This window comes from Siniperca chuatsi, linkage group LG24 (genome assembly GCF_020085105.1).
Source record: "Siniperca chuatsi isolate FFG_IHB_CAS linkage group LG24, ASM2008510v1, whole genome shotgun sequence".
Lineage (NCBI taxonomy): Eukaryota > Metazoa > Chordata > Actinopteri > Centrarchiformes > Sinipercidae > Siniperca > Siniperca chuatsi.
Window position 1 is genome coordinate 7,309,745 of NC_058065.1, and position 12,307 is coordinate 7,322,051.

General features: G+C 38.2%; 3 protein-coding genes across 8 annotated transcripts in view; 2 read left to right on the forward strand and 1 right to left on the reverse strand.

The window, feature by feature from the left end:
* The first annotated feature begins 299 nt into the window (after positions 1–299).
* On the forward strand, positions 300–4,326 carry wbp4 (WW domain binding protein 4). The gene is made up of 10 exons (XM_044187156.1): positions 300–544; positions 721–793; positions 879–941; positions 1,599–1,725; positions 1,833–2,009; positions 2,156–2,226; positions 2,351–2,426; positions 2,579–2,808; positions 2,932–3,164; positions 3,269–4,326. Coding segments are annotated over exons 1-10 (1,254 nt in total). The 5' UTR covers positions 300–542; the 3' UTR covers positions 3,471–4,326.
* A 417-nt stretch (positions 4,327–4,743) lies between these two features.
* Positions 4,744–8,378, reverse strand: mtrf1 (mitochondrial translational release factor 1). Its single transcript, XM_044187155.1, has 9 exons — positions 7,853–8,378; positions 7,357–7,454; positions 7,186–7,267; positions 6,785–6,892; positions 6,065–6,237; positions 5,841–5,958; positions 5,593–5,729; positions 5,394–5,492; positions 4,744–5,133 (listed from the first exon to the last, which is right to left on the reverse strand). Exons 1-9 carry the CDS (start codon positions 8,238–8,240, stop codon positions 4,993–4,995), a joined length of 1,344 nt encoding a protein of 447 aa, XP_044043090.1. The 5' UTR covers positions 8,241–8,378; the 3' UTR covers positions 4,744–4,992.
* A 148-nt stretch (positions 8,379–8,526) lies between these two features.
* The window catches only part of LOC122871783 (coiled-coil domain-containing protein 122-like), a 40,272-nt gene continuing 36,491 nt past the window's right edge, over positions 8,527–12,307 (forward strand). For 5 of the 6 annotated variants that reach the window (XR_006376925.1, XM_044187159.1, XM_044187162.1 and 2 more), the window contains exons 1-6: positions 8,527–8,734; positions 9,183–9,298; positions 10,024–10,422; positions 10,826–10,942; positions 11,536–11,609; positions 11,935–12,016. Coding sequence is in view for 5 of the 6 variants with exons in the window: in XM_044187159.1 (XP_044043094.1) it covers positions 8,707–8,734; positions 9,183–9,298; positions 10,024–10,422; positions 10,826–10,942; positions 11,536–11,609; positions 11,935–12,016 (816 nt within the window). In the remaining variant the exon portion in view is untranslated. Of the gene's footprint in view, positions 8,735–9,182; positions 9,299–10,023; positions 10,423–10,825; positions 10,943–11,535; positions 11,610–11,934; positions 12,306–12,307 lie in introns of those variants that run through there. The other variant, XM_044187160.1, reaches the window with a different exon arrangement.

A 12,307-nucleotide genomic window follows, 5' to 3' on the forward strand; every position in this document is an offset into this window, starting at 1 on the left:
GCGGCAATTAGTTTGTGCTAATTTGGCAAGCGTGGGCATGGGAATATACACCTTTTAAGTACAAAATAATCATTATTATCATCCTTTTATGATAGAAATTTTAAAACATGTCACCCCACGTTTGCCAAACATATAACAGGCCTAACTGGAGATAATTACAATTGTGTTAGCCTGCTGTCACTTAACATGATATTTTCTGACATCTGTCGTTTCTCTATTACTCCACTAGGGAGCAATAAAATATCAAAACAAACCGGTGGAGTTTTTACTCGACGACGTCCTTAGAAATCAAGCACTTCTGAGCGCCCCTGTAGCTCTACATCAGATTGAAAACGTTTTACTTTTATGTATGTGTCTCCTTTAATATTTTCACTGTTGCTTTTTTAAGACCATATATAAACTTGAGGGTTCGTCTCCACGGCGACTGGCGATGGCGTCATCATAAGTGGACAGTGTTGTCATTCTTGAAATGTGGAAGGCGGTTGTCTTTTTATTTGGTTCGTTTTAAATTCTTCGTCGTGTTTTAACCACCAACATTTGAAATGTAAGTAACGAGATACACTTGGAGATTTGTTGTGTAAGTCACGATATGCAGCACATTCAGTTAAATAATGAAACCTGGGCAGGAATTCAGCCAGTTAGCCACGTTAGCTGTCCTGGCTAAAGGAAATCGAATTCATTTATGTTTAGTTAGCTAATCATAGTTTTGTGCATTTTCAGGGCTGACTACTGGAAGTCACAACCAAGGAAATTCTGTCAGTACTGCAAGTGCTGGATTGCGGACAATAAGCCTGTAAGTAGGCCAAAAGATACAGTTGCTGAGGGCAGTATCCACACGTTATGCTAATGTGTCTCATCGTGTTTGTTTTGCTCTGCAGAGCGTTGAGTTCCATGAAAGAGGGAAGAATCACAAAGAAAATGTGGCTGCAAAAATCTCTGAGGTATTAACATTTATATATTTTTTTTCTTTTGTGTTTTTAAGCAAGGCTTGAATCACTCCAACTATCAGGGGTGAAATGCTGCCAACTTCTAATTTAGTACATGATATGACCTCCAGAAATAAATGAAGCTAAAGAAAAAGTGTTTTACTTCAAGTATTATAAATTGAAATGATTAGTTGCATAACTGGATTTTTGGTAATGGTGGGCCAATTATCTGCACTTTACAGTTGTCCAGTTCCGCTCAGCCTGTCTAAACAATAAAATATGTATGCATTTAATTTAACAAAGTTTGATTTTGTTCCCCTTTTGAGTCAAAAATTCAGTGTTAGGTCATGTGAGTTGAATTTCATATTCTGAATGAAGCCGATGAAGCCTGCCCATGTGATTCTCAGTCTGCTTGCTGATTCACAAACGCACAGATGCACATTTACACGGCTATAAAACATGGATTATACATAATCTGTATTAATCAATGAGGGTTCTCAGTGACATACACAGGCATGAATACTAACAGCCAAGACAAACTTGCCCGTCTTGGCACCGTTCTCGGGACTGGCAGAAGAGATAAGGTCCAGACATGACACTCTGAATCTAAAGCTCTCTTCTTATTGGCTACTAGCCGCTGCCACTCGTCTCATCCTATCTTTCTTTCTGCAGATTAAAAAGAAGAGCATGGACAAGGCAAAACAGGAGGAACGTATGTCCAAAGAGTTCGCAGCTATGGAGGAGGCTGCGCTGAAGGCATATCAGGAAGATCTGAAGAGGATGGAAAGGGAGTCAGCAGGTAATTATTTGACTTTTTATTGAAATAATATGTAACATTTGTAACAATATGCAATATGTAACATTTTGCTCTATGATAACATTTTAAATTAAGTGTTTTTGTGTTAGGATCCAGTTCACCAGCTCAAACAACAACACAGCCACAACCTCTGGCGAAACCCCAGGCGAAAAAACAGCATAAGAAAGAGAAAGCAAGCAAGTCCAGAAACCAAACACAAGCGCAGGTTTGGGTTGAAGGACAGACAGATGATGGACACACGTACTATTACAACACAATAACTGGAGGTGGGGATAACCTGAAAACACAACTCCTCTTTGACATGACAGTTGAAACCGTCCTACACCAACATATGTATTTTTATATTTTTTGGTCAAACTGACTCTTTCCAACATGGTTGTGGTGTTATGTTGTCTTTGCATTTTACCCACAGAATCTCGATGGGAAAATCCAGAGGGTTTCCAGGAAGAAAGTTTGGCCTCTGCACAGCCTAGACAGACTGAGGTTAATATTTTTTTTTTAGTTTCTGTGCATTTTTAATATATACATTTTTATTTTAAACTATGTATTATGCTGTTTTGGTTGCTGATAAAATGCATTTATATGTTAGTATTGTGTTTCTCTTTAGAGTTCTTCAAGCTGTCCTTGGATGGAAGCCGTCAGTCCTGATGGTTATAAATATTACTTCAACTCAGAAACTGGAGGTAAAACATTTTTATGGATCTAAAATTTATTTAAATTACCATTTAATTATTTTAATTTGTTGTGTGCGCTGCTCTTATTTCTGGATTCCATTTCTTATTCTGTATGGAGATACTGTCTGATAATGACATGCTCTATCTTCCTCACCTCACAGAGTCCAGCTGGGAGAAGCCATCAGACTTTCCTTCGGATGAGGCATCTGGATCTGGATCTGGATCTGGGTCCAACAGAGAGGGAGAGAGTCAGGTGGAGCCTTCAACCCCTCAGCCGGAGCCGCTCTCAGGAGGAGAGGAGAGCTCCAGTGGGGCCCCGGCATCTCAGGAGGTCTCAGAAGTTCCTGAACAAGCCACCCAGCAGCCCAAATTCCCAAAGATCAGCTTCAGGGTAAGAGAAGTCCTGGCAGTGAATAAGAATTAGTAAAGAAGAATTTTAACTTCTGCTTGTCAAGAATCTGTGGTGGAAAATAATCCAGGCCACACAGTTTTCCTCCTTGTTTTTTGTTTTCAGAAAAGGAAAGCAGAAGACGAGCCTTCAGAAGAGGAGGGAGAAGATGAAGTGAGTGATGATGCTCCTAAAGAGGACGCTGTAGAGACGAAAAAGGAGGAAGAGGTCCAAAGCACGACAGCTGAACCTGTGGAGAAGAAAGAGAAAGCGACACAAAGGAAGACACAAGCCAAAAGGCCGAAAGCTACCAATCCATATGGGGTCTGGGAACAGATCCAGGAAGAGAAGGATCCATAGTAAGTGCTGTTTGAATGGTTGATATGGATATGATAGACCATGGATTGGTATAGACTAGATACGAGTGCTAGTGTCTAACTGTTCCATTTTCTTTCCTCTCCAGTGCCAGTGTGGACTTACAGTTGCCCCAGTTTGAGGGAAACACGGCCAGCGCTCCAGCCGACCTGCCGCCAGAGCCAAAACCGAAGTTCAAGGAACGCATCATCACTTCCCTCGGAGAGGAAGGCGGACCTGCTTCATTCAGGAAAAACAAGACACAGAACGGCAAATCCAGGAGCCTCCGACAGAGAGACAACGACGACTGAAAACTTCAAGCCAGAATGCAGCAGAATAAGACTAATACAGACACAAAACTCTTCCTAGGAACTCTTTTTTTTTTTTTTTACATTTTGATGCACCATTTAGATTTTTGAAGTGCATTAAATCTATTAGGAGTGTATTTTCTTTTACCTAAGATGCACAAATATCATCTTTTTCTCGTATTGACATTTTTGTAGGACAAATTGGCCTGAGAAACTTTAAGACAAAGTAAAAAATCTCTAAAGCTGTTTCTTAAAAAAGCCTAAACAAAATTTGTTTTCTAATCCTAAACATGTCTACCACTGGAAACAAACTATGTTCTTTTCTTCTGTCATAATGAAGGTGTGAAACACTTTTATAGTTGTATCTCATGTATACAATATTGTCAGCATCCCAATGTGATCATTTTATTAATATGACGACAGGCAGAGTTCAATTCAAATAACTTTTTTGTATTTTCAATATCTGTATTTTTTTTACCAGCGTAAGTTGTGAAAATATAGTAAGGCATCCTTGTGGAAACATCATTACAATATAGAAGTGTTTAAAGATGGGAAAATGTGATCTCAATATTTTATGATTGTCCAGATACTGAAAACATAACTTTGTCAGCAGAATTTAACTGAGTGGAGGTAAAGCTTTTCAAACAACTGAATAAAGAATAATCATAATTAATTAAAATACAGGCCCCAGTTAGGATTCGTCCACCTGGCACACATACACAGGGTGTGACATGCTTTTGGTGAGAGTGTGTGTATTAAGCTGATAGGTGGTTTCACCGCACCCTGATTGGCAAAGAACCATGAAGGATACTTAACAACAATAAACAGTGCTGATGTCTGTTTACGTTTAATGTAAAAAGTCTGCTTTACTGTACTTTACTATGAAGTTATTATTATTAGGAAGCTCGATGTTACAAACTCTGCCAGGACAAAAGGTAATGATTATGACTTGGACGACCAAATTCCCACTTGGAGCACAAATGCTAAAAATATTTTGAGAAAAATTGACATTGTGATATATTTGGCTTTAGCAATATGTACATTTTGTTAATTATACAATAATATTCAGTAGATATGTGCAGCTTTTAACTTTCAATTTTAAAACTCTGATAAGCACATGCACTTAGTTTATCCTAAAATAGTGACTCATCTTTATGAGTAGTCTTAAAGGATATTTTTAAATTTCCTCTAGTTTAAAGTATTAATCATTTAGAAATAAATATTGCTCATTTATGAAGCTGTAGCATTATTTAGTGAATTACCATGACACAAAATACATAATTTAATATTTTATTACAGTAAATAAAAGAAAATAAAAACCTCTTAATTATGAGTGAGCTGCAGTTGGTCTTACATCACATCATTTGCAATGTGACTATTGCACAAGCATAAATTGCAATATTAATATTAAAATAATATATGTTTCAGCCCTGGTATGTAGTCACAGTACTGTACGATGCGTTGGAGAAAAGCATCCACCAAATGACATACTGTATGTTCAGTACACAGTAAGTTTTGGTGGGTGTCAGTCTGCAGACTGTCCAGACTCTGGTGGTTTCAGACTGCTGCTGCTGCTCTCCACCACCTCCAGAAGAGCCTCCCTCTCTGCGTGTTCAAGTACGTCAGAGATCAGATCATGGAGAGCCTCTCCTCCTCTCATGAAGTCCTAAACATGGACCAGAACACGAGATTGATTTTGAATCATGAGAAAGAGTTGGAGTAAAAACAAAACAAAAAAAACTGACTATAAAAGGCAATAAAAATAAAGATTTGACTGTTAAAATCAGTTTGGCAAATGCCTGTTTTACAAGAGAAGTTTGCTGGTTGAAAATTACAAGAATGAGAAACATAAAATGTACAGGTTTAACAGTTTTCTATGATTTATGTAGAATTTGGAGGCACACTAAGACGCCCTTAATATCTAACCTTAATGTCTCTAGTAACATATCCAGTCCTGTGGTCTGTGACACGATCCTGGCTGAAGTTGTAGGTACGAATCCTCTCTGACTGAGAACGTGTGCCCACCTGTAGCAGTGAAGACATAGTTAAAAAGGACAAAAATCTGTGAATATTACATACATTTCCCTGTTTTGTTAAATGAGATATGCGAGAGGAGTTCACTCACCTGCTGCTTTCGTGCTGTATGCCTCTGCTCGGTCTCTTTACCCATCATGCTCTGGTAAAGCCTGGCCTTCAGCACACGCATGGCGGTGTCTCTGTTTTGCAGCTGAGAGCGAGTCTGCTGACACTCTGCTGTTATACCTGTTGGGAGGGTAGGCAACAAGGCCTGATGTTTATATGACATGAAAGCAGAAATGTCTCTAAATGTTAAAAAGTCTGGAGTAGCTTGAGAGCTGTTCTGACATGTTTTACCGGTGGGGAGGTGAACGATGCGCACTGCACTGTCTGTTGTGTTGACACTTTGGCCCCCAGCACCTCGAGATCTGAATGTGTCAATGCGAAGATCCTTTGGATCAACGTGGACATCAAACTATGAACAAAAAATACATAGGACATAAATAGATATATGCTTTTTAATCACGCTATTAAACACAGACTGATGAAAAAGCAGCTAATGAAGAGACAGTAGAGTGTACCTCTACTGGCTGAGGCAGGATGATGACAGTCATGGTTCCTGTGTGGATTCGCTGCATCCTGGAGGAGAGGCCCACCTCAGGGATCCTTTGCACCCGGTGTGTTCCTCCTTCATGCTTCAGATGTCTGTACACATTGTCCCCAGCTATTCTCACTGCTGCGTGGTGCAAACCACCTGAGAGACACAGCCACTTAATGTAGTTGTTCCCAAACTTCAGACATTTTGACTTGTCACAGCAGAAAAAACAAAGGTGAACTAATAACTAATAACATTAACGGTGGCTCCATTCTAGTAATTATTGCAATGCAGTGCAGTAATTGATAATGTTATTAGCTGCTGTTCATGTGCATACAACTCTGCAATGGCTCTGCACCCACCATTTTAGGAACAACTGAATTAATGAAGCTCAGAGTACGGTCTAGACCTGCTCTAAATGAAAAGTGCAATGAGATAACTTCTGTTATGAATTGGCGCTATATAAATAAAACCGAATTGAATTGAATTATCTATCTGTAAGTTTATATGTTGATCCTGCATTAATTCTTGACAGCTCTCTGTCTTGACTCTCTCAGGAGTCTTGGCTCGAAGGGCAAACACTGGAAACTGATTTTGTGGACACAGAGACATGATCGGTTCACTAATAATGTTTTTTGATTAACTAATTTTCACAACAACTCAAGAGGTTGAATGATACAGAAACACAGACAAAAATATGACTTACCATACTCAGCAGGTGTATAGTTCAAAACCTCAAAGTCCCAGTCCTTGTAAGAGGCAAAACCCTGGTACATGTCAAACATTTCTCTGGTGAACTGCTGACAGATGTCACCTGAAACCACATAAACAGATATTAAGAAAACATGCTGTATGTTGTTGTTAATGCAGGCATGTGCCAATAATTATTTATCAGCCAAATACTGGTGAACTGTGGCTGTAAAGTCTGTCAGCACTATTACTTATTTCAAAGGGTAGCTGGTCTGTTTTCAATCATTCAAGTAGATACTTGTATTTTACGGCTGGGTAAATTTTGAGTGTAAGAAAACAGAACAACAGGAAATTTATTGTAAATCAGGAGCGTCTTCAAGTTTGCAGATAGTGAAAAAACATTGTGTTCTTTCATACCTCCTGTTGTTCGTCCTGATACAACCTCCAGCAGAATATTACTGGGGTCAAGAGGGTCGGTGGGCACAAGAGCTTTGATCAACTGGAGAGATGACAGAAGATACACTCATTAACACGGCATGTTCTATCACACATTTCTACACCTATTTGATCATGCATTTGTGTTTTTACATCTTTTCTTAAGGCCAAAATCTTGCGGGAGATTTGTGCTTCCTCTTCTTTCAACAGCTGGGTCAGTTGTTCATCTTCATCTTTGGCACCAGCTGAACCTGCAGTCAGGGGGAAAGCAGAACATGGCATTTGCGTTCTAAGATATTTTGATGCAATCTGCCATTTAAGAGTGATTTTAACAAATATTATTAAAGAAAATTCAGCTCATTTACAGCTGGAAATACACGATGAATGTTCGAACACAATAAAAAAGGACATCAGGAAGTTATTTGTAGAAGAACATAGACACCAAATGTGCTTAGTAACACAGATTGCATTTATGTTATACTTCCAACTGTTTTTGATTAAAAGTTGAAGCTGAAAAAATGTAAAACCTCCAAAACCATTATAAAAGACATTCTAATACTGTTTAAGATTTCCTATGCCATTACCAAATAATTACGTATATTTTCACAACTGTTACTGACAGAAATACAATTTTTAAAAAAATACTCACTATGCAGAAGTGACAGGACTTCCTCGAGGTCTTTCAGTGCTTGTCCAATACTCTCAAACACATTTGCCAGAGGCAGTAGCTCTGTGTGTTTCTTTATAAGCACTTTTCTGTCTGACTCGCTGAGGTATGCATGCTGTAACTTCTTGCTGAGGTCTCGGTACTCCTCCATGAGCTGTTGAAGATACCTCTGAACAGACTCAGTCCTGTACAAGTCCCCCAAATTACTGTGACAGAGGCGTTTTGGTGCTGCTGAACCCCGGTGTTGCACCTCTGTGATGTTAGCATATTTCAGGCTGGTTTGTCCTGACAGTGTCCTCCATCCTCCTCTGCTGCTGTTAACTACACGGCTACACAAAGAGCACAGCCGAAACCAGCGATTGACGAGCATTTGACTACATTTAGAGAGCAATGAGTAAAGTAAAACAATATTCACTCATGTTGTTCAAGTATTTACAATAACTGTCATTGCTACTGTTACTTGCCGTAGAGACCGGATGTAGTTTGGGGAACGAGGTCGAGGAGTCTCAAGGAGTGAACTCTGGGAAGTGTAGTTTCATTGTATCGGCAGTTGGGCTAATAATTGGCTAACAAAGTTAACATTAGCGTGTTTCTTTTTATTAAATCGCATTTCACAGGTTGCTTAAACAGTCAAACACAAATTTTATTTATTTTTTTGTCAATAAGCATTAAACTAGTTAATATAAAATGAGTTACCTTACCACCTTCACTGCCTCTAAAGTTTGACATTTTTATATCAGCTAGATAGCGTCAAACTTTAAACGTTAATCTAGCCAAAACTGGGCCTCAGATTAGCCAACGTTTAACGCTAGCTCACATAGCTAACTGATGTCAAAATGTCAAACTTTAGAGCCAGTGAAAATGGTAAGATGATATTAATTAGTTAAAGAGTCTTACTGATAAAAACAAAAATTAAATTGTGTTTAAGCAACTGAGCCTATGAAAGGCGATTTATCTTAGCTAGCTTTGTTAGCTAATTATTAGCTAATGTTAGCTCATTTTAGACCTGTTTTGACACTTTGAATTCGTTATTAACTTTTTTTGTGCTAGTTTAACTGTAGCTATAACCCAAATAGCTATGGACTAGCTACATGTTTAGAGTCCTGATAATTTATAATATTTTGAGGGGTGTCTGATCTATGTAAGCATGCTAAAATCAAAATATGACCTTTGGAAATAACGTTACTGCTAGCTAGACCTAACTTCTTGGCTGCCAACTTATGCTTTATAAGTGAAAATGTGACTGCTAACTACATTAACTATCAGGTGATTAAACGGAAACTTTAATACACTTTCATTAACTGTCTCTCAGGAACACAGGAGAAGCCTGAGTTTTCATTAACCAAGGCAGTGGAGGATGTCAGTAAACACGGCTACGCCCAGACTGAGGGTCTGAACGAGAAACAGAAGACACTCAGCTCCCTGCAGGTTCACCTTTACCCGTAGCTTAATTCACTAAAGCTAACATTGCTTATAAACTAAAGTATTCTCTCCATTATGCACTTAATCTTCTAGTATTTTACTATATAAAGAAGTGTCTATATTAACTATTAGCAGTGGTAGTAACAGTAGATCAGTGGAAGTGGTGCCCTTATAGATATATAATAGATGGCAATTAATTACTACAAATATATTGGTTCAAGCCCTTATTTTTCAGAAATTGGTACATTGGTCATTAGGTGGGCAATGCAGTTTGCAAGAAAAAGAAGGGAGTGTGTGTACCAAGGCCACTGCAGTCATGGAAATAGTTTTAAACACATGCAGGAGGAGAAAAATGCAGGAGTAGTTTAAAAAAAGAGGCAAAAATGAGTATGGTCAAATGTAATGGTGCCAAAACTACATGTGGTACATTTGTTTATATTTCCTACTTAATTTGTAGTTGTTGCATGTAAAAATTGTTTATTTTAAGGAATTTGTTACGCTTTAATTTATAGCTCATAGCTATACCAAATGTGAAGGGCCATTTAAATTCACTGCAGTAATGGACTAGTCATTACTATTTGTAATGTAGTTACAGGAAGTATGGGGGTTTTATTGTAAGTGTGTGAATCTGGCATGCATAACAGACTGATTTTCTGACAATAGCTCAGTTATTTCATTACTGCTTTATCAAAGGAAGTGTTCAAAGGAACGTGTTATGCCTCCTTTTCCAGGCAACTCTTTCAGATGTTGAGAAGAAAGTTGACTTGGCAGAGCGGGTGCTGAGATCTAAAATGAGGGAAATCCTAATGCTGGAGGGCGAGATGGAGCACCTGGAGCGGCAGACAAATGTCCTGTGTGATCGCTGTGCATCCATCATCAAGGAGAACACAGACCTCCAGATTGGTATAAGCGATGAGGAGGAGAAAGCTCGCGTGGCACTGGCAGGGTTCAACACTTACCGAAACAAGATGGAGGGTCACAGAGCAGCTGTTTTGCATGCGGCGAGCCAGACAGAGGCCCATAAAGAGCTGGAGGAGAAGAGAGCACTGGTCAGGATGCTGACACAGAAGAAAAAGGAGATGAAGAAAGATTTGGAGAATCCAAATGGAAACACAGTGCAGATGGCAAAGGTGGAGAAATGAACTGAATCATCCTGAATTATATTGAAATTTTAAACTGTTACATATCAGAATCAGAAATTCTTTATTGATCCCAGAGGGAAAACTCTTTTGTTACAGCTGCTCACTATCACGTCAGTGCATACAGGAATAGAAGTACTAAGCAAAAATATAATACACTAAGTAAGACGACGAGACAGAGCTACGGCAACAGGCAGCATGCACGTTGGCACATGCGCACTACTGTTTTTGTATTCTGTTGTTTTGTTTTTTGGTCAATAGTCTGTGCGTCCAAATGACAAATCTGACATCCTTTCCTTTCCTTTGTATGAACTTTTGTGCTCTTTCACTCCTACATTTATTTTCCCTAAAAATCTGCAGTACCCATAAGAATTTAATTTGTTCTTTTCTGCAGAGAGAGATTGATGCTCTAAAGGGGGAGATCTCTGTGATGAGGAAGACTACAGCTGAGAGGAGAGAGCAATTGCGAAAAGAGTTTGAGATTCATACCCAGAAAAAGAAAGACATAGAGGTATGGCAAAGATATTTGAAAGTATTTATACTAGGACTGCAACTAACAATTATGTTCATAATTTTCCTATTAATTAACTACCTGTATAGTCCAAAAAATGTCAGCAAATGGTTGCATGGTGACCTTTTCAAATGTCTTGTTGTGGTCAACCAACCAACAGTCCAAAACCCAAAGATATTGTATGTTTACTATAATAAAAGTTCACGAAAACCAGAAAATGTTCACATTAGAGAAACTGGAATTAGGGGATTTTTTCCATTTTTGCTTAGAAAATTACATCAACAAATCAGAATTGTTGCAGATTAATTTTCTGTCGACTAATTGGAGCAATGCTATGTATATAATATGTATATGTTGAAAATCATATAGTACAACAAATGAAGGTACAGCAACTTTGTCATACTAATGAAAAAATCCTGTTTTGCTAATATTTTTACATAAATGCAACACCAGATGGCAGACTGTTAATCTGATTTTGAAATATAAAACCATGAATGAAGATATTAGGATTTAAACCCAAAGATCATAATCTGAGTTCCTGTTTTATTCCCAATTAAAACTAATCAAACTGAATTTTGTATGTGTGTTTCCAGATCCAGAACAGGCGCTTTGAAGCCATCGTCAAGCGCCTCCACTGCCAGCTGAGCAGGGCCCAGGCTGTCCACAGGTAAAAATAACACCAGTGATGATGCCATCTATATTTCACTAAGAAGTGCTTATATACACTTATTTAGGGATGGGAATTTAATTAATGTTTAGTAAAACTACATTTAAATTACATTTCTTTTGATCTCATGACAAAAACATGCTAAAAGCCCCAAAGTGAGGAACACATTTTGTTGTTTTTGATACATTTAAATAGGAATTTTCATATTAATGAGAGAAGGAAATCATTTACTGTACTACCCAGAAGGCTATTTGGAGGCAAAATGCTCCAAGTGCAATAACGTTCCACATATTAAATGCTACTAAACTGTGTCTGCTTTACTCAGGCAAATGTCTGAAGATATCTACCACATGGAGAGACAGCTAGCCGAGCTCAAGAAGCAGCTGGAGTCATCACAGAACTCAGCGGTCAGTGGGCATTAAAGTGTCAGACTTTGGATAAATATGTTTTTTGATACCATCTTATATAGGTTCATTGTTTTATTATTGGATTAAATGTAAGCCTGTCGTTATTATGGGTGTTACTACAATTGAACAACAGGGGGCAGCAGGGTCAAATAAATGTCTAACTTTATCTGTTTCACTTTATCACAAAACCCTCACCTAGACTGTAGTAGTTTTATAATAGTTATTAACATAACGGTTACTGCTGAATTTTTTTGTCAGAGAGAAAACAGTAGAAGTATTAAAATATTTGTC